The 20,986-nt window shown below is 41.1% G+C and overlaps 4 protein-coding genes across 5 annotated transcripts; 3 read left to right on the forward strand and 1 right to left on the reverse strand.

The window, feature by feature from the left end:
• Window positions 1–4,671: 4,671 nt before the first annotated feature.
• RhoGAP16F (Rho GTPase activating protein at 16F) lies at window positions 4,672–8,791 on the forward strand. Its single transcript, XM_030388315.2, has 5 exons — window positions 4,672–5,096; window positions 5,672–7,174; window positions 7,253–7,358; window positions 8,065–8,247; window positions 8,542–8,791. The coding sequence occupies exons 2-5, from the start codon at window positions 6,001–6,003 to the stop codon at window positions 8,633–8,635; spliced, it is 1,557 nt and encodes a 518-aa protein (XP_030244175.1). The 5' UTR covers window positions 4,672–5,096; window positions 5,672–6,000; the 3' UTR covers window positions 8,636–8,791.
• An 889-nt stretch (window positions 8,792–9,680) lies between these two features.
• On the reverse strand, window positions 9,681–16,272 carry Mvb12 (multivesicular body subunit 12-like Mvb12). Its single transcript, XM_030388316.2, has 6 exons — window positions 16,049–16,272; window positions 12,904–13,211; window positions 11,789–11,947; window positions 11,376–11,715; window positions 10,397–10,675; window positions 9,681–10,320 (listed from the first exon to the last, which is right to left on the reverse strand). Exons 2-6 carry the CDS (start codon window positions 13,122–13,124, stop codon window positions 10,201–10,203), a joined length of 1,119 nt encoding a protein of 372 aa, XP_030244176.1. The 5' UTR covers window positions 13,125–13,211; window positions 16,049–16,272; the 3' UTR covers window positions 9,681–10,200.
• A 246-nt stretch (window positions 16,273–16,518) lies between these two features.
• On the forward strand, window positions 16,519–17,831 carry Taf8 (TBP-associated factor 8). The gene is made up of 4 exons (XM_018108359.3): window positions 16,519–16,760; window positions 16,814–17,248; window positions 17,319–17,447; window positions 17,511–17,831. The coding sequence occupies exons 1-4, from the start codon at window positions 16,610–16,612 to the stop codon at window positions 17,786–17,788; spliced, it is 993 nt and encodes a 330-aa protein (XP_017963848.1). The 5' UTR covers window positions 16,519–16,609; the 3' UTR covers window positions 17,789–17,831.
• Window positions 17,832–17,904: 73 nt separating this feature from the next.
• tko (30S ribosomal protein S12 technical knockout) lies at window positions 17,905–20,295 on the forward strand. Of its 2 annotated transcripts, none has more exons than XM_018108367.3 (2): window positions 17,905–18,170; window positions 19,844–20,295. In XM_018108367.3, the coding sequence occupies exons 1-2, from the start codon at window positions 18,119–18,121 to the stop codon at window positions 20,215–20,217; spliced, it is 426 nt and encodes a 141-aa protein (XP_017963856.1). In that variant the 5' UTR covers window positions 17,905–18,118; the 3' UTR covers window positions 20,218–20,295. The 2 variants fall into 2 exon arrangements, with proteins under 2 accessions (XP_017963856.1, XP_017963857.1); XM_018108368.3 differs by lacking the exon at window positions 17,905–18,170 and adding an exon at window positions 18,926–19,176.
• The last annotated feature ends 691 nt before the right edge of the window (window positions 20,296–20,986 follow it).

Consider the following 20,986-nt stretch of genomic DNA (forward strand, 5'->3'; position numbering starts at 1 on the left):
TGAGTTGAATTAATGTCATTTTGTATGTTGATTTAAGGTTTATTATTTATAAATTGGAGTCTAAGGTGTTTGAGGATTGGTGTTTATATTCTATTTATGCATGTACAGATGTATGTACATATGTATATTAAATACTGTTTATTACAATATTTGACTATTTCACATATGATACACATATTGATATTTAGAGGATAGCTAAAAGAGGACTTTATTTTATATATGTATGTAAGTTATACACATAAGTATGTTTTCATTCAAATATTTACGTTAATAGTTTTAAAATATAACATACAATACAAATGTATGTATAATATTATATAAGCAATATTGAAATTTACAAATTTTATGTTGTTTGTTAGATTGTCTCAATGTGTCCAAAATGTGTATGTCTATGACATGATTTTACATATATATGTTTGTATGTATGTACGCATGAACATTATATTTTTTTCAGTGTGCTGCCGAATAATGCAATGCGCTGCAGCTGTGTGCATTGGAATGATGCTGCGACTGCGCTGTTGACGCCGACGTCGCTGCCATTCGGCGCAGGTAAACAACAGCACAGCAAGTGGTATGGGTTTATATGAGTGTGGATGTGTGTGTGTTTGTTGTCTTGGCATTGGCATGCCGTTTCGTTGTTGTTTTCATCAGTTTTATAGTTGTCTTCTATTTTGGGTTTTTGTATTGCGTGGGTTTTTTTCTCAATTGCATTTTTGGGCGCGCTCTCAGCGTCTATGTTGACGTCGACGTCGACAGCACGACGACTGTTCAATGTGTGCGTTTGTGTGACTGAATACCAGGATAGGCAATTCTTGATTATTGTCTCTGTCGTTGTTGTTGCTGTCGTTAGGCTAGCTTAAACATGTCGCTGCCTGCTTGTCAGTCAGTCAATTTGTCCACTATTTCGTTTTCTTTTCGCATGCCGTTTGCATTCCACAGCGTCAACTTTGCTGCTGCTGCTGTTGTTGTTGCGATCGGTGCCACTTTTGGCTTGTTGTTGTCGTTGCCACTAGGTTATTATGTATGCGATGGGGGCATTTAATTCACATTTTAGCACAAATTATTAAATATTTGACAGCAGCAGCAACAACAATGGCAAAGGCAACGATAACGAAAGTGAGAGCTAAGTGAAAAGACTTCCGCTGGCGATTGCCGAAAGAATCGCTAATTTATGCGATTATTGGTAAGGCAAGAAAAAAAATTAAATGAAGAGCAGAAAAAACAATTCGGCTGCCCTGTCGCCGCGTTTTTGTAATTTTCATAACTTTGCATTGTTTGGCCAATGGACAAACACAGAAAACGTGTTCGCAGCTGCGCTTGACGCAGTGAAAGTAACAGGTGACCGCAACGGTCAGCGCCGAAAACGTCGCGACGCGTCGCTGTCAACGCCTCCAACAACGACGCATCCAACATATGCGCACTCATATACACACACACATGTACAGAAATACATATGTATGTATGTAAGTTTGTTTGTGTGCATAGTTGACCCACAGCGAAGACCCTTGCGCACGAAAGTCGCCAAAGCGCGTGTGAAAGAGATAAAGTCGACGTCAGCTGTGCTTTACAGTTAAATTTCTATAACTTTCAGGCGAATGCTGTAAAAGTAAACATAAAAACAACAACGAAATGTTTAATTAGCATGATATGGCAATTTTAAAGTCCAAGGGTTTTGGGTTGAATGAAAATGCATTACAGATTGACAGTCAATAGCAATATATTTATACGGTGTGCACAGTTATCCACCATACAGACATATGTATATAAATATATACAAATATTTGACTTTGTCTGCGTTGTCGTAAGTAGCAGTTATGAAGATTTCAGTTTAAATGGAAATGCAAATAGGCGCGGCTATTTGTCGAGCAGTGTTTGAAAGCGCTAAATCATTGCAATACTAATGAAGACTGTGTGTAGCATACTTTTTAGCGATACATCGATAAGTGTGTGTGGGGCTGTTATCGAATTTCAATCGTAAATATTGCGAATACGTAGTTTCAAATAAAACAAGCGCAGATTTTCAGTAATTATAAAATGTGGCTACTAAATAGACACTGTAGCATCGTTATTTACTTGCGAATGAGTTACGAAAACATGAGCAAATGGAGCATGCTAGCAAGCTGAGAAAAATCTGCACGCGCCAGAATGGCAGATTCAGTGGAACAATGCAGAGCTGTAAATTACGGAAAATGGATGGCCAAGCTGCTGTAGTTGGATGACCTTAGGAGGGAGGATGACAGCGAACAACCGGTAAGCCAATATATTCTTTTACAAACTCTAATCTGAAGGTTGTTTGGCCAGATGGGCTCATCATGATATCGCTAGAGCAGGAGCCGCGAGCTTCGTCTGGAATTTCTTGATCTACTTCACCGCAATGACTGCGGGAAGATGTTGAACAAAGCGAACGGCTTTACGATCGCGGTTTATCCTTCGTTTGTTGTTGTTGCTGTTGCTTGGCAGGGTGTGAACGAAGGCTTACCACATTCGTGATCTTTGAGCGATGTCGGCGGCACAGCGGAAAATCTCATTTCAGTAAAAAGTCCGAAAGCACACTAAAAGAAAGTACAGGAAAGAAAACCTCGGGTATTCCAAACACATTGGCAAGGGAGGACCGCAACAATATATACCAAATTCTAGATCTCTTAGGTTGTATTTTATGTCTATATTCTATTCTATGCTATTCGATGATCGAAGTACTATTTAACTATCTACATATAAAGAAGAATCCATTTCTCTCTAAGATGCCAATCGAAGAAACCCATTTAAATTATTTAAATTAAAAAAAAACTAGATTGCCTGCATACAAGTATGTCGAAAGAGAATGAATTATCACATATTTTTGGTATAGGGCTAGGAAAAAATAAGATGAATGGGCAACCAACAGGCTTATCAATTTGATTAAATTGGTTTAGAAGATACTCAGATAAGAGAGGGACAATTCGTTCCATTAACACAAAAAAGAAAAGAGATATAGATATGTGTCTTAAATGTTGATAGCCGAATATAATATGCCCTGTTAGGCATAGAAATAATATGAGATATAATCGAGGATGCTTTAGAAGAGACATTGACACTACAAAATTAAAAGAATAATACAGAGCAATAATTTCTTTTTAAACAAGCAAATTTCTATTAGCATTCAAAAACTAAATCAAGTATTTCTTATACAATATATTGCTTATGGCATATAATAATAGAATATTATCATATTACTTGCATAATAATAGATTAAAACTATTATAATAGTCTAAATATTATTATATTATAAGTATATTCATTTACAAATACTTATAATACCATTTATTAATCAGCTATAACGGATAAAAGTTTTATGTCTGTATTTGATTATTTAATATGATCTGGATTTATTAATTAAAATAAATTTTGTTGGCTCATCTGATTAGATGAATCTGAACAAAATCGAGAAAAATCATTTTGAAAAACTTAATGTACATTGAACAAATTAAACTATAATATTATAATTATTAGTAATATTTTATTATTATATACTATATATTATTATTATTATTATTATTATTATTATTATTATTATTATTATTATTATATTAATTAGTATTATTTATTATTAGGAATATTGTATTTTGTTATTATAATTATACATATTCTTATTATTATTGTATTATTATTATTATTATTATTATTATTATTATTATTATTAATTATTATTACATGAATATTTAGTTGGTTCTCCTTTGGCAGCAATAATACTGATGAGTGTATGGAGTGTACTTAGACCTTTCTTTGCCGACTCCGCATAATGAATGGAATCGAAACGTGGGTCGTCTTTGAATATTTCAAATTGTGTGAATATATAGGAATGCCCTGGCGTTACCCTAATGGCATACCCATTGATTGGCAGCCGTTGCAGTAGCTGACGACTCTGGCCTAGTCCGAGTGGCTGCTCAGTGGAGCGGCAGTTGCTTTGCTTAGCTGCCCGTGTAAACATTGATATGGGTGCAAATGGATGTGGGCTACTCGCTGCGTACACTGGCAGTGAGTGCGTGAGAGATGGAGATAATGAGAGAGGGAGAGAATGAGAGAGGGAGAGAATGAGAGATAGAGGAAGCAAGGTTGGCTGAAGGCACAGTGCAATGCCATAGAGAGGCAGAGAGAGAATCGCAAAGATATTCAGAGGCCCCTCTCTGGGAATAGGAGAGAGAGAGAGCGAGGGTGCCATAGAGAGACAGAGAGGCAATTGCAAAGACAATGAGAGTTGGGAAGAGTGGGAGGGTGGTAGAGGGGGCGAGGGTGGCTGGAGGGAGAGTGCAATGCCATAGAGAGACAGAGAGACGATCGAGAAGAGAATGAGAGTGGGGGAGAGAGGGCGAATGATGGGGCGAGGATGGCTGGAGGGACAGAGAGACGATTACAAAGAGAGACTACGAGAATGGGTGGTTGATAGAGGGGGCGAGGGTGGCTGAAGCGACAGTGCAATCCCGATCGCGAACGGCGCCAGTTAACTGTTTAGCGCTTTATCGCCAATTTGCTGCAGCTGCCCAATCAACGTCGCCGTCGCCGTCGTCGTCGCCGTCGCCCTTGCTGTCGCTCTCACAGTGGCCGTCGCAGTTTTGCTCATGCAGAGCTCTGTTGGATTCATTTGAGCATTTGTTTTGGTGCGTTTTTATTATACATACATATATTGTGTGTATTTTTTATTTTATGTTTTATCTTATCAGGCCGCTGGCGAGCGAGCGTTGGTGATAAGACGGCGCAGAGCACTAAAGGAATTTCAATAGTTCGATTCGAGTGGGGAGAGCGCGCTGAAATCCGAGCTGCATGTGAATGGAAATGTTGCCCGATCCCACTGCGTCATAGTTTCGCCAACTGGAGAGCAGCACGGACTAACGGGCCGACGGACGGACGGTCAGCGCATTCGACCGAAGGACCGGGCAGAGTTTGCGGTCACCAGCAACAGCAAAGCAGCAGAAGAGGAGGAGACAGAGGCAGAGACAGAGACAGAATAGAAGGCGAACCGAGCGAGAACAAACGCATTGCGCACAGTGGGGCAAGCTATGCGAATTGGAGAACTGAGAGCTAACGGAAATTGGCACTTGGCGGCGGAGTAAACAGCAGAGGTAACAGTGATATCTAGCTAGAGTGAACCACTATTTGAAGTAGAACCTTACAAAGAGTAGTTATTTTAGATTACAAAAAATGAAAAAAAAAAAATGAGTAACTGATTAAATGAATTGTAAGTAAACATTTATTGTTAAACGTTTATTGTTAATTTAGATGTTGATATTGGGTTAACCATTAAGTATTTTGCTACATTTAGTTCTGAGTCGCACTACTATATTTATGTATGTATGAGTTCTATATAAGCAATTACGAATAGATTTCATAACTGAAGCCGTTTGATAGCAATTATTTCAAGTGAAACTAAGAGATTACCAATGTGAGATCTGAAATGTGAATGAAATATGCAGTATGTGTAATATGTGCATATCCATATTTTAGGCAAAAGATAATGAAAACGTCATTGGGGCGGATATCATTGAACAAGCCTTCGATTTAGTCAGTCTTCACTTAAGGCAGCGGGCGAACAATGAAGCACTTTATATGCACTTTGTATGTATGTATATACATACATATGTACATACATATATATATATATATCTATAACTACATGTTGTCTCTCTTTTTCACGTAGTTCGCACCACGGCGCTCGCATCGCTGACGTCATCGACGCGCTCGGCAAAGGCAAAGTCGAAGCAGCAGCGGAAGGAGTGCATGAGCTGAGGCAGAGCGAGGGAGAGGACAGCGAGCGTGAGAGCGGGAGCGGGAGAGGGAGAGGGGCAGTCACTGTCACAGTTGCCCGCACAACAGAAGCAACAACAGACGCAGCTACTACGATAAGCCGCCAAGCTGAGAGCATCGCAGCATCGGCGCTCACGAGTCGAGCTCGAATTGCAAGTGGAAGCCGAAGTCGAAGTCGAAGTCGAAGTCGAAGTCGAACTGAAGCTCGGATAAGGCAGTGCAATGGAGGCAAGGGCGAGCGCTAGGCCAGTGACGCCCGGAACACCGGACTCGGCGCACTTGATGATTGGCGCAGCTGGCTACGTGGCCCACGAGCGGAGGCACCAGCCCAAGCGACTGATGAACTGTTTTCGAGATCGTTCGACCTCCACGTCGTCGTCGTCGTCGCCCTCGACGGCTGCGCACTATGGGCGCGCGCACAGCTCCACATCGGCGGCGCTGCTGCGGCTGGAGGCGGGCGCGGGCTCGAACTGTACGCTGGATCAGGCGGGCCTCGCCGTCGGCGCTGGTCGCCCGGAGGCCGTCGTCCTGCTACGCGAGCTGCGCACCAAGCCGAACAAATTGACGCTGCTGAAGAGCAGCAGCACGCGAGATCTGACACGGCTGCTGCTGGACGAGTCGTCGGCGGGCACGACAGCGGTGCTCGTGTCCAATGGCAGCCTGGACGTGTGCTCCTCCGGCAACTCCTCGGCGGGCAGTCCGCGCAACGGCAGCCGCGAGTGCTGCTCGGTGTGCGGCAAGCGCTGGCAGCATCTAAAGCAGCGCATGCACACGCTGGAGCAGGATCTGCAGGCGCAGACGAGCTACAGCCAGGAGCTGGAGCAGAAGCTGGCCGAGATGAGTCGCCAGCTGACAGAGCTGCAGCAGCATCAGCAGCAGCAGGAGAAGCGACTAGCGGCAGCCGCTGCAACTGCAGCTGCACCGCCAGCAGGAGTACCTGGCAAACGGCAGGGCGGCACACCTGTCCGCCCCTCCCGGCTGGTCGCCTGGATGAACCTGGCCAACTGGTGGAAGAGCCGGCCCAGCGTGGAGACGCTGCGCGAGCAGCGCATCTTCTTCGACGAGCCCTGCTTCGACACGGAACTGGAGCTGGTGCTCAAGCACGAGCATCATCGCACCGTTCCACGCATTGTGATCGACTGCTGTGACCTGATCGAGCAGAAGTATCGACGCTCCGCCCAGCCCGTGGAGGGCATCTATCGGCAGTGCGGCGACTACAATAAGATCCAAACGCTGCGCTTCAACATCGATGCCAACGACTACGATGCACTGCGTCAGCCCAACGTCGACATACACACACTCACCGGCGTACTAAAGCTATTTCTGCGCGAGATCAAGAGCCCTCTGATCAGTGTCAACGAGGCCAAAACCTTTATTGGCCCGCCCAATCAGTGGCGTAAGTGGCAGCTAATACTTCTCCTAATCCCCCTCTCTCTCTCTTTCTCTCTCACACCATTTTGATCTTCGCTTGCAGTGCTCACCGATCTGAACCAGAAGCTGGAGATACTCAAGAGACTGATGCGCTCGCTGCCGGAGATCAATCGCGACACCTTGGACTATCTCTTTGGCCACTTCAATCGGTGAGTTCAGATCTAGAAACGCCTTAGAGCAGCTCTACAAAGCCCCAGATCGTTCACAAAATAGCCTTTATTATAGAATTCCATTTCTTGGCATATTTTTAGACAATATACCAAATAGGGTCTTCCATCTAATCGGGATAGGATAGGTTATTTTCTAAAATTCACTAAGCTTCGATGCAAAGAATGTTTAGATATAAACTAGGTGGACTTTGCCTTCTAATGACCTTCATAGCTTCAAACTTATGCAGAATTATGGGAGGAATCGTCTCATATACGTTCTTTCTTGAAACCTATTTACCTAGACAACTGATAAAAAAGTCAAATATGATATAAGGTACAAAAATTCGTTCAATCTTTCTCCAATGTACAAAGCGGCTCACTTGAATAGGTTTGACATTTTTCAAGTTTTGTAAAAGTTATATCTCGTGAACCATTACCCCGATTTTAATTAAATAACTTTTGCTATATTGCAAAATTGATGAGCTCTGAGTTTTTATCCAATAATTCCCTAGATAAGCTCTTGGTATGCCTAATAATAAAATAAATGTGGATGTATTGCCAAATTCATAGGCTATGAGTTATTAGCTAGTAAATCCTTAGGTAAGCGCTTGGTACGTTTAGGCATACCTCACATAGTCCCCACACTGTTGAAAAGGCATCTTTGATTGACTATCTATCTCCTTATCTCTCTCTCTCTCACACCCAGATTGACCAAGGTGCCGCTGCAGCAAATAAGCGCCGAAACGCTATCGATATCGATAACACCATCGATATTTCACACTGTGCCACAGGGCGTGCACATGAATGACATACAGGCGCTGCTTCGCGAAGGCGAAACTCTGGCCGACTGCGTGAACCTGATGATCGAGTACCATGCGCGCATATTCGAGTAAGTGGAGCGTCTCCAGCGGCAGCTAAGCCTAATCCAAAGCTCGCTTCCCAAAAAGCTTTTGTACATGTGGTGCTGGTGTTCGTGTTCTTGGTATTGGTATCCCTCGCAGTTCCCAAACCCCCGCGGCGTTCAAGGCTGCTCCGATGCTTTCGATCCTAAAGTTGCTTCGCACTCGAACGTTGCTAATTCAATAAACCGAAATTGCAAACCAAACCAACTCCAATCCCCATCCCAATCCTTGCTCCTGTCCCTGCTCCGCATCGCTCCCACTGCTTCTACTCTCTACCACAGATGCACGGCCGATCGAGGATTAAAGCGTCTCAGCGTGCGAAATCTGAAGAAGACGCTCTCCCAGCCGGATTTACTATTTCATAATATATTCTGATAAACCAATTAACCGGACACTTTGAGCTTAACGTGACCCCAAATACGTTAAACGTATAACAATTATTGTAAATATTCCACATATGATTTTATATACTGTAAATATTCGTAATATATATATACATAAATATATGCTGATAAATATTATTTTAAGAAATCTGTAATTTTATTTAATTAATACTAGTCGAGTCTCTCTCTCTCTCTCTCTCTCTCTCACACACACACTATCTGTCTCATTTTCGCTAAAGACTAAAGTAGAACACTTTGTATAACACTTGATGCATGAGCAGAGCTGGTAATTCCTCCAAAATCAAACGTGCTACCACTAATAATCCAAGTATATCACAGTCCAGGCAGTATAACAGTTAGCGATAAGAGTGTCTTAAAGAAGTATGCCAGTCTGCAGCACCTTAAAAGATAAACTGTATTAAATGCTTGCTATAAATATGCAAAAATAATATACTTGCAAGTAAATCGACAGCATAAGAGCAGAGAGAGAGAGAGAGACAGAGACCGAACAGAGATAGCAACAAGGAGAGAGGCTATCTCAGCTGCCTTGCCTTGAGTAAATGACATGCAATACAATTGTTTTCTCTCTATATATATATAGTTTATATATTGTATATTTTGATATAAATATTTAATTTTAAACAGCTGCACATGGGTGATTTTCATACGATGTTTGTGGGAAGAAACTCTGATTTCTTTTCTTTTAATATATTCGTACAGTCTACGCGTCTCTAAAAACTAAGTACCATCATACAGTTATTAAAATACCAACTGGTTTTACAGTGCTTAGCTAGTAGCTACATATATGTATTGTATTATATGTGTATATGTGAATCAAATTATATAATGTGTGTGTATGCAATACTTTTTCTGATTTGATTCGGTTTGACTTGTTCAGCTTTAACATTAACTATAGCTATTAAATAATATATCATATGTATAAGTATATATATATCTATGAATGTGTGGTATTATATTTGTATTGTTACCAGAGGGTTGTACATGTTATTGTTTGAATATATGTATGTATACCTATATGTATATATATATTTTAATATATATCTCATGATTAATTGTTTCGGGGCATTCAATTTAAAAATAATAATGACAAACATTCGTTTTACGATCACAATGCTGGGTCTAATTTATATTAGTATGATTTGTATGTATGTATATAGATATTTATATATGTGTTTTTGTTTGTATGCATGTTTGTTTGACTCAGATATAACAATGGGGGGTGTACATATATATTTATTAGACATACACATACACGAAATTAGATACATATCAAAGGCACAGGAATCTATACACACATATGGGTCTGAGGTCTTTTTAAGCAAATATAATTATTATTATCATATCAATCGAATCGTATCGAATTGAACCGAATGCTAATCGAACTGATGATTATACAAATGTGAGTGATATATGTATATTCGTGCTATTCCTTCACATACAAGTCTAAGTACATTTCGTTTTTAGTATTATCCAATTGAAACATTTGATTTGTATTAGATTTACGCGTTCTTGCTTTTATTATTGCCGCTATTTGAACTACTTGAAGAATGGATTCTTGGATGCCGATGATTTCATGGTGCATAAGATTTGACGTTCCAGCTGAAAGTCATAGTCAAGCGTTTTTAACAGCGTTGAGATTTCGGGCAGTGTGGGCAACTATCAAATGAGTGAATAAACAACAATATATTTAATACAATGTACATATATACATGTAAATATATTTAAGACTTACTTCAGTCATGGGCTGGCTGCGCTGCAGCATCGCATGCATGGCAAAGGGCACGCCCTCCAGCTCTGTATAGGTGCCCAGAGTGCCAATGCCAAAGTAGTTAGAGCGTCCAGTGTTTCCATTAGCGGCTGCTGCTGCTGCTCCTCCCCCTGTTCCAACTCCTGTGCCACCGCCCATTGACGCCGGGCGTGGCGGGGCTGGTCTCTGTGGCGAATTGATTTGATAGTGTGCCTGTATCTCCTCATAGTCATGGTGCTCATTCGAGGCAGGCAACTGCGGCAGCTGAAAGTACAAGCAATTCAATCAGATCGATTATATAGACTAGAGACTAAGTAAGGTCTAGGTCTATTGCTTTGATTTGTTATTTCTATTCATTAGCTAATCACACTACTAAGCACAAGAATTCATGGCAATGCCTCAGCAGCATTAATCATTGCTTAAGAAATGAATGTAGTCCTCCTGAATATTCAGCACTTTACTAAGGAGCTAATTTACTTTAGCTAAATTAATTTAAGGCAATTCGCGGAGTCATTCGAAGTCTTTAAGCTCTTAACAGTTAATTAATGAAACAGTCTAACTAATAATAGTGGGTACTAAGCTAGCATAGTATAAATATAGTTTACATTCTAGTAAGATCTTTAGTCTATTACGTATTAGATATGTCTGACAGGAATTCTAGATTCTAGATAGAGGATCAAATTGAGTTGCCGACTAGAGCTAGATCTAGGGTTCCGAATAGAATGGGTTTACAACAAACTACACCTAAGATAGCAGGAACCAAGCTATACGATTAACCCAAGAAATCTCTGCACATAATCCCTATGCCGTGCATAGCGCATCTTCTACAGAGTTGAGTTATCCACAAATGAGTTCCATACTCAACTAAAGGCAACTGGACAGCTAAAAGTCCAGTCTTTGTACAGCTGACAAGGTCGTAGTGCTATCTATCAATACCAGTGTGTATCCATATCAGTGCACTCACCGGGCCACGTGCTGCTGTGCGCTGGCCATGCAAATTGAGACGATTCAGTGCCTGCTCCACCTCGCAGCTGCTGCCTGGCACAGGCGGGGGCAGGCGCACGGGAATGGCACCAGTTTTATAACAGACTAGGACACCGTTGATATCGCCGGCTAGCTTGAATCCATCGGGCGCGATTTTCAGCTTGGAGCAGAGTATAATATCTGTAACCGCCTGGGTGACGGTGCCGCGTTTGGACAATTTATAGGCGATTTGACGCTTCCGCCACGCCTTCTGATCGGTGTCGGCGGTGCGAGAGAGCAGCGAGAACTCTTTCGGCGGCGGCACCTTCTCGGCGATGACTCTACAAGTGGGAATCGAATGGATTAGCTTGACACGTATGCTCGCCATTGGTCATTATCAGGACCAGCACTTACTTGAGCGTCTCGACAACGTATTCGGGCAGTCCCTCGGATTTGGATAGGCACAGATAGCGTGTCGTTTGGCGTCCAAAGATTATATTGTTTTCACGCCACAGATCCGCGTCAGCATCCTGATCGTATGTCCGATGTATGGCATTAAAGTTCTTAGGGCAACTAAGAGAAAAGAAAGACATCAATTGATTATAATTGAGGCTACGAGTTGCTCGCTTAATGGGCGAGTTAAGGCGAGACAACGGGTTCAAGAGTTCAAATTGTGCATTCCCAGAGCGATGCACAGTAGTTCAAAGAACTAGTTCAGTTCACACTTAGAACTGTGTAAGGTGTGTCTGATTATAGTATATATTTTATATATGTCTAAATATGATATATAAGTATTCTTCGCTAGTGAATATAATGGTAAAAGATAAAATATGAAATAATAGGGTATACTACATACTATTTTACCCAGTTATATATTATGTTTGGGCTATCTATCAACTCTTAGCATTGTTACTACTATGCGAGCTATTAAAACACGTAATTGTACATATAATTTGACTTTGACCGGAAGAGCAGTCGAGTTTCACATGACCTAGATTACATAAAAGCCGACATATACTGTATAGTCTACAGATTTATAGCTGAAACACACCAAATGACCTCGTCTATTGATTTGATATTGTATAACAATACATCGCAAATAGGAAAAAGATATATGTATATACATATCATTAACAGTTAGAGATCTCTATATGATCACTATTGAACTCTTAGAACTTCTAAGAAATACAGTGAAATCCGGTTAGAGCGACGCTCCAGAACTGGAAGACGCTATAACCATATGAGTTTACTCATATAAGTTTGTCTAGGAATCTGAATTTTCGTCGCAATAACCGTATGGATGTCATAAGAGGAGTCGTTATAACCGGATTCCATAGTATATATATATATTTTATATGATCCATTATATTTATATTTTATATTCCCGTATTATATTTTGCATTTTTGCGTTTGTATTTATATTCATATTATTTTTCTGCATTTGACCCACTTTGTTCGATTAAATACATATACGCAACTGCGAACACATTTCGTAATACTTATTTATTGATTGGAATGCCTTCACTTACCGCTCAAAGTCCTCGACAATGTGCAGCGAGGTGATTGGCCGATTGTCCGGCAGGAAGCTCATAATGGAGTTGAACACATTTTTGGGGCTGGTGGCCGAGCCGTTCGCAGTGGCCGTTGCCATGGCCGTGGGTCCAGCAGTGGGCGCAAGCAGACCGTTGGAGGCGTGACCGATAGCCAAAGCTGGGCCAGCGCTCTGGAATTTCTTGCCGGCCTTGTTCATGTCCAGGCGGCTGTTCTTGCTCAAATCCCCAAATCAATCCTGGCCCCAGTGGCTGCTGCTGCTGCTGCTGCTGGTTCGCTCTGAGCTCTGTGAATAGAGGCAAAAATAGCTACGTTTATACACACACACACACACACACACTATATAGTATAGTATATCTATACAATAAATAAATTGATAGATTTCAATACGTATTTGTGCTGCTGTCACATTACTCATACGGCCTGTAGCCGTAGCCAACTTCTCTCACATACTTTTTAGCCAACAACATTTGCAGTTAGTTACGGGCATTTCCCCAACTCTGATTCATACGTTAATCGAATCGGACAGCAACAAGCGTTGCCTTTAGCGGCCCCCACCTTGCGACTGGCTCTCTTTTTTCGCATACTCAAATAAAAAATATTTAAAGTAAATAACTTTTCTTTGTACTTACGCTGAAATTTCTCTTTTACGCACACACACACACACACACACACACTCAGAGAAGGGCGCACACATGGTCGCAATTCGGTCAGCGGAACGAAAACAAATAAACAAATGCTTTATCGGCCTTAAGTGCACACTTTTGAATACCCTAACCCACGCTGAGTGCTCCGAGCTGTTCCCAATACTTCCGATTTGTCAGCAAGTTGAATTTCCATCGATTTTGGAAATGCCCGAGTTGTGGCCTGACTAGCAGTTGCTCGTTTTATATATGATATTGACTTGTAGCCATTTCGATTTAATGAAACTCTATTCTTTACATCAATTTTTGATATATCATCAAACTTTTTACAAAGATTACCTCAAATTCAAAGAGGAGAAGAAATAACAATTGCTTTGTGTATTCAGATCAAATATATCTTTGAACAACAAGAGTGCTCCAAGAATGCTCGATTAGTAGATATCTTAAACCCAAATTTTCTGTCTGCATTACAAACAAGTAAATTATGGTTTATTATTATATTATCCTAAGGCAACGGAATAAACTATTGAAAACAAAAAGATGAAATAATGCTGCGTATAGTAAACATTACTTACATTACATTCATATAAAATTTCCAATCTCTAGCTTATGTCGATTACGAGATCTCTGTCGGACAGTCCGACATGACTCAGACAACTCGTCAATCTGAACAGGGATAATATAGGGTCTCCTTGGGATCTACCATACAATTAATATTTAACAATATCATCTGCTGTTATCAAAAGGGTATTCAACTGTCAATGTGCTGGTTCAGATTTCCCCTTTGTTGTCATTATGAATTGAATATTTATTAGCGATTCGCTTAGATAAGCAAAGTAGAAGAGCTCGCATATCGGATGGATCAAGTACTAAATAAACATAATTTAATTCTTATGCGAATCAGTTGCAATAAGCATTCAGACATTGGTAATTGTAAACAATTATCAATTTTGTTTATGTTCAAATTCTTTGGGGGTTTGCGGTTTTGCACTTCTTAAATACAAAAATATCGTCGCTATATTTGCATAATCGATATACTTATTATTATAAATCACAATTAAAGTTTCCCCAAGGCAATTGACTGGAAAACCCTTTCTATATATACTGTCTTTGCCTTATGGACATGTTAATTTATGGTAAGTTTTATGGCACATGCTATAAATAGCGTAAATCGTGATTCGGAAAGCATATAGAACGTATGTATTTTATCGCATTGATAATGACCGAACAGGAAAAACAAGCTAAATGCACAGATAAGTATTTATATTTGATCAATTTGTACTAAAATTTGTCGCCTTTATTGTGCCGCACATAGTAGCGGTATATAATAAATATCAAAAATAGTGTCAGAGTAGCAAATGTTGAAGCCATGGTGGGCAGTACGAGAGCTTTGACTCACCAGATAAACACGTAAGACCAAAAAATAAAGTAACAAGAAGAAGCAGCAATGCATTCGGCTGCTGTCTAGCGCTCGATCGTCGGTTTTTATTGCATTTGTTGATAAGAGTCAAGAGTTAAGGTCATAAAATCGCAGATAATTCAGAGGACTTACGCACACACACACACACAAACACACACACGCGCATACTATCTCATTCATAGATGAGCTTTAGGAACATTGAGTCATCGCAATGAAATTGCTAAAGAAGAGAGAAAACAAGAACAAAACACGCAAGCAAGCAACAAAACAACCTTTAAAAAGTTATAGATGAATAGCACAAAAAAGACGCCGCCAAAAATCAGTGTCGGCTGAAGTGCAAAACAATGAAGAATAAACTGCAGTACGTGACAAGGGCTAGAAGCAGAGTGTAATACAAGCGAATAAATAGACAAAGACAAAGAGCAAAAACAGCAGCCGTTAACTAACTCTTGCCCGCGCGGACATATGAATGTATATGAATGTATGTATGTACATACATATGTATGTATATACAAGCATACATATACGATTACCCGTTCACCCGCTCGCACCCACTGCGCCATACACACACGCACTCAAAATTACGGGTTTTGAGTGAAATGAAAAAATGTTGGGTCGTGTTTCGCAATTGGAATAACACGAAAATAGAAACGATTTGATTGAGTTGAGAGTTTTTAGTGCCGGCCGTTCTGCAACACACGAATCACATAAATTTTTAGGCGTCAAATTGTGTAGGGAGCCCAATTGAAAATAAAAGGCAGCAACAACAGCATCAGCAGAGGCAGAGGCAGCGTCGCAGTAGCATTCGGCATCGTTGGCGGCAGCATCACACATACATGCATATATACACACATATATGTATACATACATAGCTCCACATAATTAGCATTCACTGCTGCTGTTAATTTTTACAAGATGGGACATGAAGTTAAAGTGAATGCATAGAAGCTTGCTGCGCGCAGAACAACAACCACAACAGTTGCAGCGGTAGCGGCAGCGTCGCTGCGCCAACTTCAATTAATAAATAAATATGCATTTGCTTACGCACTTGTTACGTACCTTTTGCACTGTGTGGCTCAGGTGCTCGAATGTCATTTAATTGTTTTCTTTATTATATCCTAGTTGCTATTTTTAATACACAATTGCACTTTTGTTAGTTGACATAAAACAAACGAAAAAAAAAAAACCACATATATTGTTTAGCGCCCGACGCCCGCACACTCCGTCAGCTGTGGATAATTAAAATCAACTAAGCTCAGTGTGACCGCATGCCATTCTTAGCCTTTGCCATGCTGGTTCGTTTAGAACTTCTTAAATCAATGAGCGAACTTGTTCAACTGCGCGCATGGAGAATGTGGTAAATAAGCAGAAGAACAATATAACTTGTTTTTAAGTTCAAACTTAAAATTACTTGTTGCATCTTCAATTTTTAGTTTGTTTATTCACTCTTTTCTATGTTACTGCTAAATCAAGTTATGAATTTCAAAAGTAAATCTGCAAGAATGTACTCGGTTGCTTTGACTGCATCGATAATAAGTATCGCTATATCGATAAGACATCAGCCATTTCACTTGAATCTGGTGCAGTCGAGTTGAGTTTTCACGAAGAGAGTGCATTATAATGGATAAAGCCATGGAAGCTATTGCTACACCCAACATTAATCCATACCGCCGTTTGCTGAACAAGGCGGTGTCCCAGCTGCTATTGGACAAAGGTGCCAGCATATCCAGCAATCAATGCCTTGAAACATTGACCCAAATGCTGCAGGCGCGTAAGTTAATTTTGAGTTTGTAATTTTCTGTATGTAAATATATCCTTTTTTAGTTCTTTTTGAAATTGGTAATTCGGCACATAGCTACTGTGAGCTAGGTGGCCGTACCATGCCCACTGTGGGCGATGTCAGCTTGGCTCTTATCAACATGGGAATCAATATAAGCAACTTAGAACCGTATGCACGCCGTGTCAACCATGCGCCTATTCCTTTGCCGCCACAGCAAACTCAGCAACGCCAGTTAAGTCTGCTCCAAGCAGGCAACAAAGCACCCCATCCTCACTATGTGCCCAGCTATTTGCCACCTATGCCCGATCCCCATGCCTACATACGAACACCGACGCACAAGCAGCCGGTTACGGAATATGAGGCTATCCGAGAAAAGGCTGCCAGTCAGAAGCGAGACGTTGAGAAGGCTCTGACCAAGTTCCTCTGCAAGACCATGGAAACCAACAATCTCTTTCCCACCGAAGACAATATGTTTCCATGTAAGTGGAGCAAGTCTATTAAATCATTAATTTGTTTAATTTAATGTGCATATTTAATTTAATTTTGCAGTAATAGCCTGTAAGCCCACATTTCCGGCATATGCAGCTGCCCTGAATCCCATGGATCAAATATTTGACTTTGAGGAACTGGAGTATCATTACTTGGTGGCCAATCGGACAGAAGATGCTCCTACCAAAGGTTTGCCGACAAGATTTCTAAATATATGTTGAAATTTTACTTATTCTTCCTTAACCATTCCAGAGGATGGCGAGGAGGGTGATAGCGAAAATGAGGAGGATGGCGATAAGTCCAAGGAAGAGAAGCTCGAGCTTGAGATCAAACCCAATTCGACCACAAATAAAGCCATTTTGGAAAATCCGAATATAGATAATCCCTACTTAAGAGCTGCCACTCTGCCAAAGCGCTCCAAGGTGCACGGAGATATCGTCCCGCCCCGCATCATGACAACACGCAACCCGGGCCCGGGTCTACTGACAACAACCCCTTCATCTATAGATTTAACCAAAACTAACCTGTGAAAGATGTGCAGTCGTTTTATATTTAGTAAAAAAAAAAAAAAAAAATTCGAATATTTCGATAATTTGTGCTATCGAATACCATTCGGTATGGGTGCATATGTTTATCGTGTTATCTTCTTTATTTTGTTAGGTGGCAACGCTGCTTGTGCAAACAGCTGTTCACCAGGCCGCATTTTCTAGCTCCAATTTACATTTTCTTGCTTAGTTTGATTATCATTGTTTTTCTTTTTTTTTGTGTGTGAATATTGACACAAGCAGCCACTAAACAGTTGTTTTAACGCTGATACAGCGTACAGCTAAGCATACCGACTAACATCGAGCTCAATCAACATGAATTTCCTGCGCCAAACATTCAACGTTACGAAACAGTTGACGACCCAGGGTAAGTGCGGATCGTAAACTAAATCGAGACTTAAACTTCCGCTATTTGTCCATATTGCAGTTGTCTAAGCACATACGCACCGCCACGTCTACGGTGCCTTTTATTTGACTAGGCCTGCAGTCGCCAATCAATGGCTCCTCTTCCCTGTCAAGTGACTGTGCGCATTTTCTCTATTTATCCAACGATCCTGCTTTCCATTGTGTGCGTGTGTGTAAAATGATTTGTATAGATTGTTTGCCCACGATCTCAACTCTTTTACAAGGGCGCGTGGCTGGCTTGCTTGTGACTCGCTCTGCCCGCGAGCCTACCCCGTTCTCGTCCTGGCTGTGAATATTTTTATAGGCCTTTTCACATGTGTCCTCGGTTTTTAATAATGCAGCCATGAGCAAATGTTTTTATAGCCTTGTCACCACATTTTCGGACTATAAACTACAAATAAGCATTCGATGTTAGTTTCCATAGATGAAAAGCGCTGATTTATGAAGTAGACTTACTAGATCAAGAGACAGCAGCTCTATGAGAAGGGGACTGTCTGTTTCAGTCCAACTAGATACATAATGAAGCAAGTTATAAGGAGCTCAGGTTATCCCCAGATCGATTTAATTCAGAATTATTTGCCTTTTCTACTTTGTATATCTCCACTTGAATACAGTTATATCTGGATTTGAATAAAATTATATGTATATCTCGAATTGAGTCGAAGGCCCATATATTTATACACTTTGTAGTCACAATTTGATAAGCTGACTGAAAAGGAAAGCCTTGTTGGGTTTCAGGATAACTCCTGCTCTTGTTTATATTTTCCTTTTTTTTCTACTTTTGATTTTTAATTAAAATTCACACACAAATGCGCATAACATGCTGTCAATGGGCATCGACATGGACATGGCAGTGGCTAACAATAGGAATTTGCATGACATGCAGACAATAAGATAAAAAGGACACACACAGGTGCGCCGAGGATCGCGACACATGCGCCCATTGTATGCTATTGTCCAGCGTTATGGTAATTATTACCTGTGAGTGTATACCTGTGTGTGTGTGTGTGTGTGTGTGTGGCATTTAATTAAAAATTGTTGCTGCTTTTCGATTTGTTTGGGAATGCAGAGCACTGCGAGTGTCCACAGAGTACAGTACAGTAAGCTGTGGCTACATGAGATCTAGCTCTAGCTGTAGCTCCTGCTGTTGGTCACTGGTGCAACCCCCGTTTGTCGATCTGGCGATCTGTCACACGCATTCAATCATAAAAGGCTTGATAGCTGACCCAAAGGCCGCGTCATTTGGCTGCAATTATTATTGGCAGAAGAAGGAATCCTTGCACAAATGCATGCATGCATACATATGTGTATGTGTGTGTGTGAAGCATAACAATTATTTTGCGATTTTCACAGAGATTAGCCACAACAAAAGGCCAATGGGCATTGTTAACCAACTGGCCAACTGTCCAACAGTTCGTCTGACCCTTTTTGTCTGTTCTGTTCTGCTGTCTATTCTTTCGTTTGTGTCAAATGCTCTAAGCCGCTCGCTCGTTCGCTCGCTCGCCCTCCCGCACATGCTGCGGCTACTATGCATGCACATACATACATATCGATCTATATGGCCATATCTTAATTAGTACAGTTGTGCTTGCGTGGACTATAATCAGTTTGTTTGTCTTGTCAATTGGTTTGCAGCGTTGCAGAGCAACTATTTGACGGCTGCATTGCGTGGAATGGCCTCGTTGAACCAGATGCATCGCACAGGACCTCACATTAAGAAGCGACCGCCGCGTCAGCCGCTGGACGGTAAACCCTTTGCCAAGGGCGTGGTCCTCAAGACGCTGATCAAGAAGCCGAAGAAACCGAATTCGGCCAATCGTAAATGCGCGCTGGTGCGTCTGTCCACCGGCAAGGAGATGGTCGCCTATATACCGGGCATTGGACACAATCTGCAGGAGCACAATATTGTCCTGTGTCGCGTCGGTCGGCTGCAGGATGTGCCCGGCGTCAAGCTGAAGGCGGTGCGCGGTGTCTACGACCTGGCGCATGTCATCAAGAAGGGCCAATAAACTAACCATGTAATTCTCTTCTCCTCTCCTTCCCTCTTTCTATATATAGTCTTTATAAATAAAGATAGCCAAAACAAATGAAGAAATCTTTGAATGGATTGTTCCACGTCCTCTGTATTATTATTTTTTTATGGAAAATTATGCAGCTCAGCCGGCTTAGTGTAAGTAGCCCAACACATACACACACACTCACATCCATACACACACTCATCTTGTCTTGTCGTAATCTTAAGTCAACAGGCCAAAGGGCAATGGGCGGGTCTGGCATTTTTGTTGCACATTCCAAATAAGTTTTAACGGCATTTTTACGCTTTATGCAGATAAATCCCTTTTTGAGAAACTCTCTCTCTCTGCCTCTGGGTTCCTTTGCTTTTTAACGGAATTTGTGTGCCCAATTTTATGCCAAATAATCGTTAACCGAAATGGGCGTCAGCCGGCCACGCCACATTTTCACAGTACTGAGTATTTTTTGAGCGAACATGACAAATTTAAATAGCCTTTGGACAAAGTTCTCAATTACGTTTTTAATAGAATTTACAGCTGCACGTTTTGGTCAAGATGAAAGTTTTGAAATCAGTGTTCTGCTTAGATCGTTAGCCCTCTGATGATCATCAAGTTGGAAAGTGTAATAAATATATTAATACAATTCGCAATAATTCAAAATATGTACATATGTATGTACTTTTCATTGTTTCTCTTTGTGCTTACGTCGTTTCATTTGCCGCACTGGCAACACAATTTTATGATCAAGCCTACTCGAATATCAACA

Source organism: Drosophila navojoa, chromosome X, assembly GCF_054131105.1.
Source record: "Drosophila navojoa isolate 15081-1374.11 chromosome X, UAZ_NAV_1.0, whole genome shotgun sequence".
Lineage (NCBI taxonomy): Eukaryota > Metazoa > Arthropoda > Insecta > Diptera > Drosophilidae > Drosophila > Drosophila navojoa.

Excerpts from the sequence above, each read along its gene's own strand:
- Mvb12 (XM_030388316.2), bottom strand. The coding sequence starts at position 13,124 with ATGAACAAGGCCGGCAAGAAATTCCAGAGCGCTGGCCCAGCTTTGGCT. Across the intron at positions 10,676-11,375 it reads GCACAGCAGCACGTGGCCCG|CTGCCGCAGTTGCCTGCCTC; the intron begins GTGAGTGCACTG and ends TTGTACTTTCAG. Across the intron at positions 10,321-10,396 it reads GCAGCCAGCCCATGACTGAA|TTGCCCACACTGCCCGAAAT; the intron begins GTAAGTCTTAAA and ends CTCATTTGATAG.
- RhoGAP16F (XM_030388315.2), top strand. The coding sequence starts at position 6,001 with ATGGAGGCAAGGGCGAGCGCTAGGCCAGTGACGCCCGGAACACCGGAC. Across the intron at positions 7,359-8,064 it reads CTCTTTGGCCACTTCAATCG|ATTGACCAAGGTGCCGCTGC; the intron begins GTGAGTTCAGAT and ends TCTCACACCCAG. Across the intron at positions 8,248-8,541 it reads TACCATGCGCGCATATTCGA|ATGCACGGCCGATCGAGGAT; the intron begins GTAAGTGGAGCG and ends TCTCTACCACAG.
- Taf8 (XM_018108359.3), top strand. The coding sequence starts at position 16,610 with ATGGATAAAGCCATGGAAGCTATTGCTACACCCAACATTAATCCATAC. Across the intron at positions 17,249-17,318 it reads CGAAGACAATATGTTTCCAT|TAATAGCCTGTAAGCCCACA; the intron begins GTAAGTGGAGCA and ends TTAATTTTGCAG. Across the intron at positions 17,448-17,510 it reads AGAAGATGCTCCTACCAAAG|AGGATGGCGAGGAGGGTGAT; the intron begins GTTTGCCGACAA and ends TAACCATTCCAG.
- tko (XM_018108367.3), top strand. The coding sequence starts at position 18,119 with ATGAATTTCCTGCGCCAAACATTCAACGTTACGAAACAGTTGACGACC. Across the intron at positions 18,171-19,843 it reads GAAACAGTTGACGACCCAGG|CGTTGCAGAGCAACTATTTG; the intron begins GTAAGTGCGGAT and ends ATTGGTTTGCAG.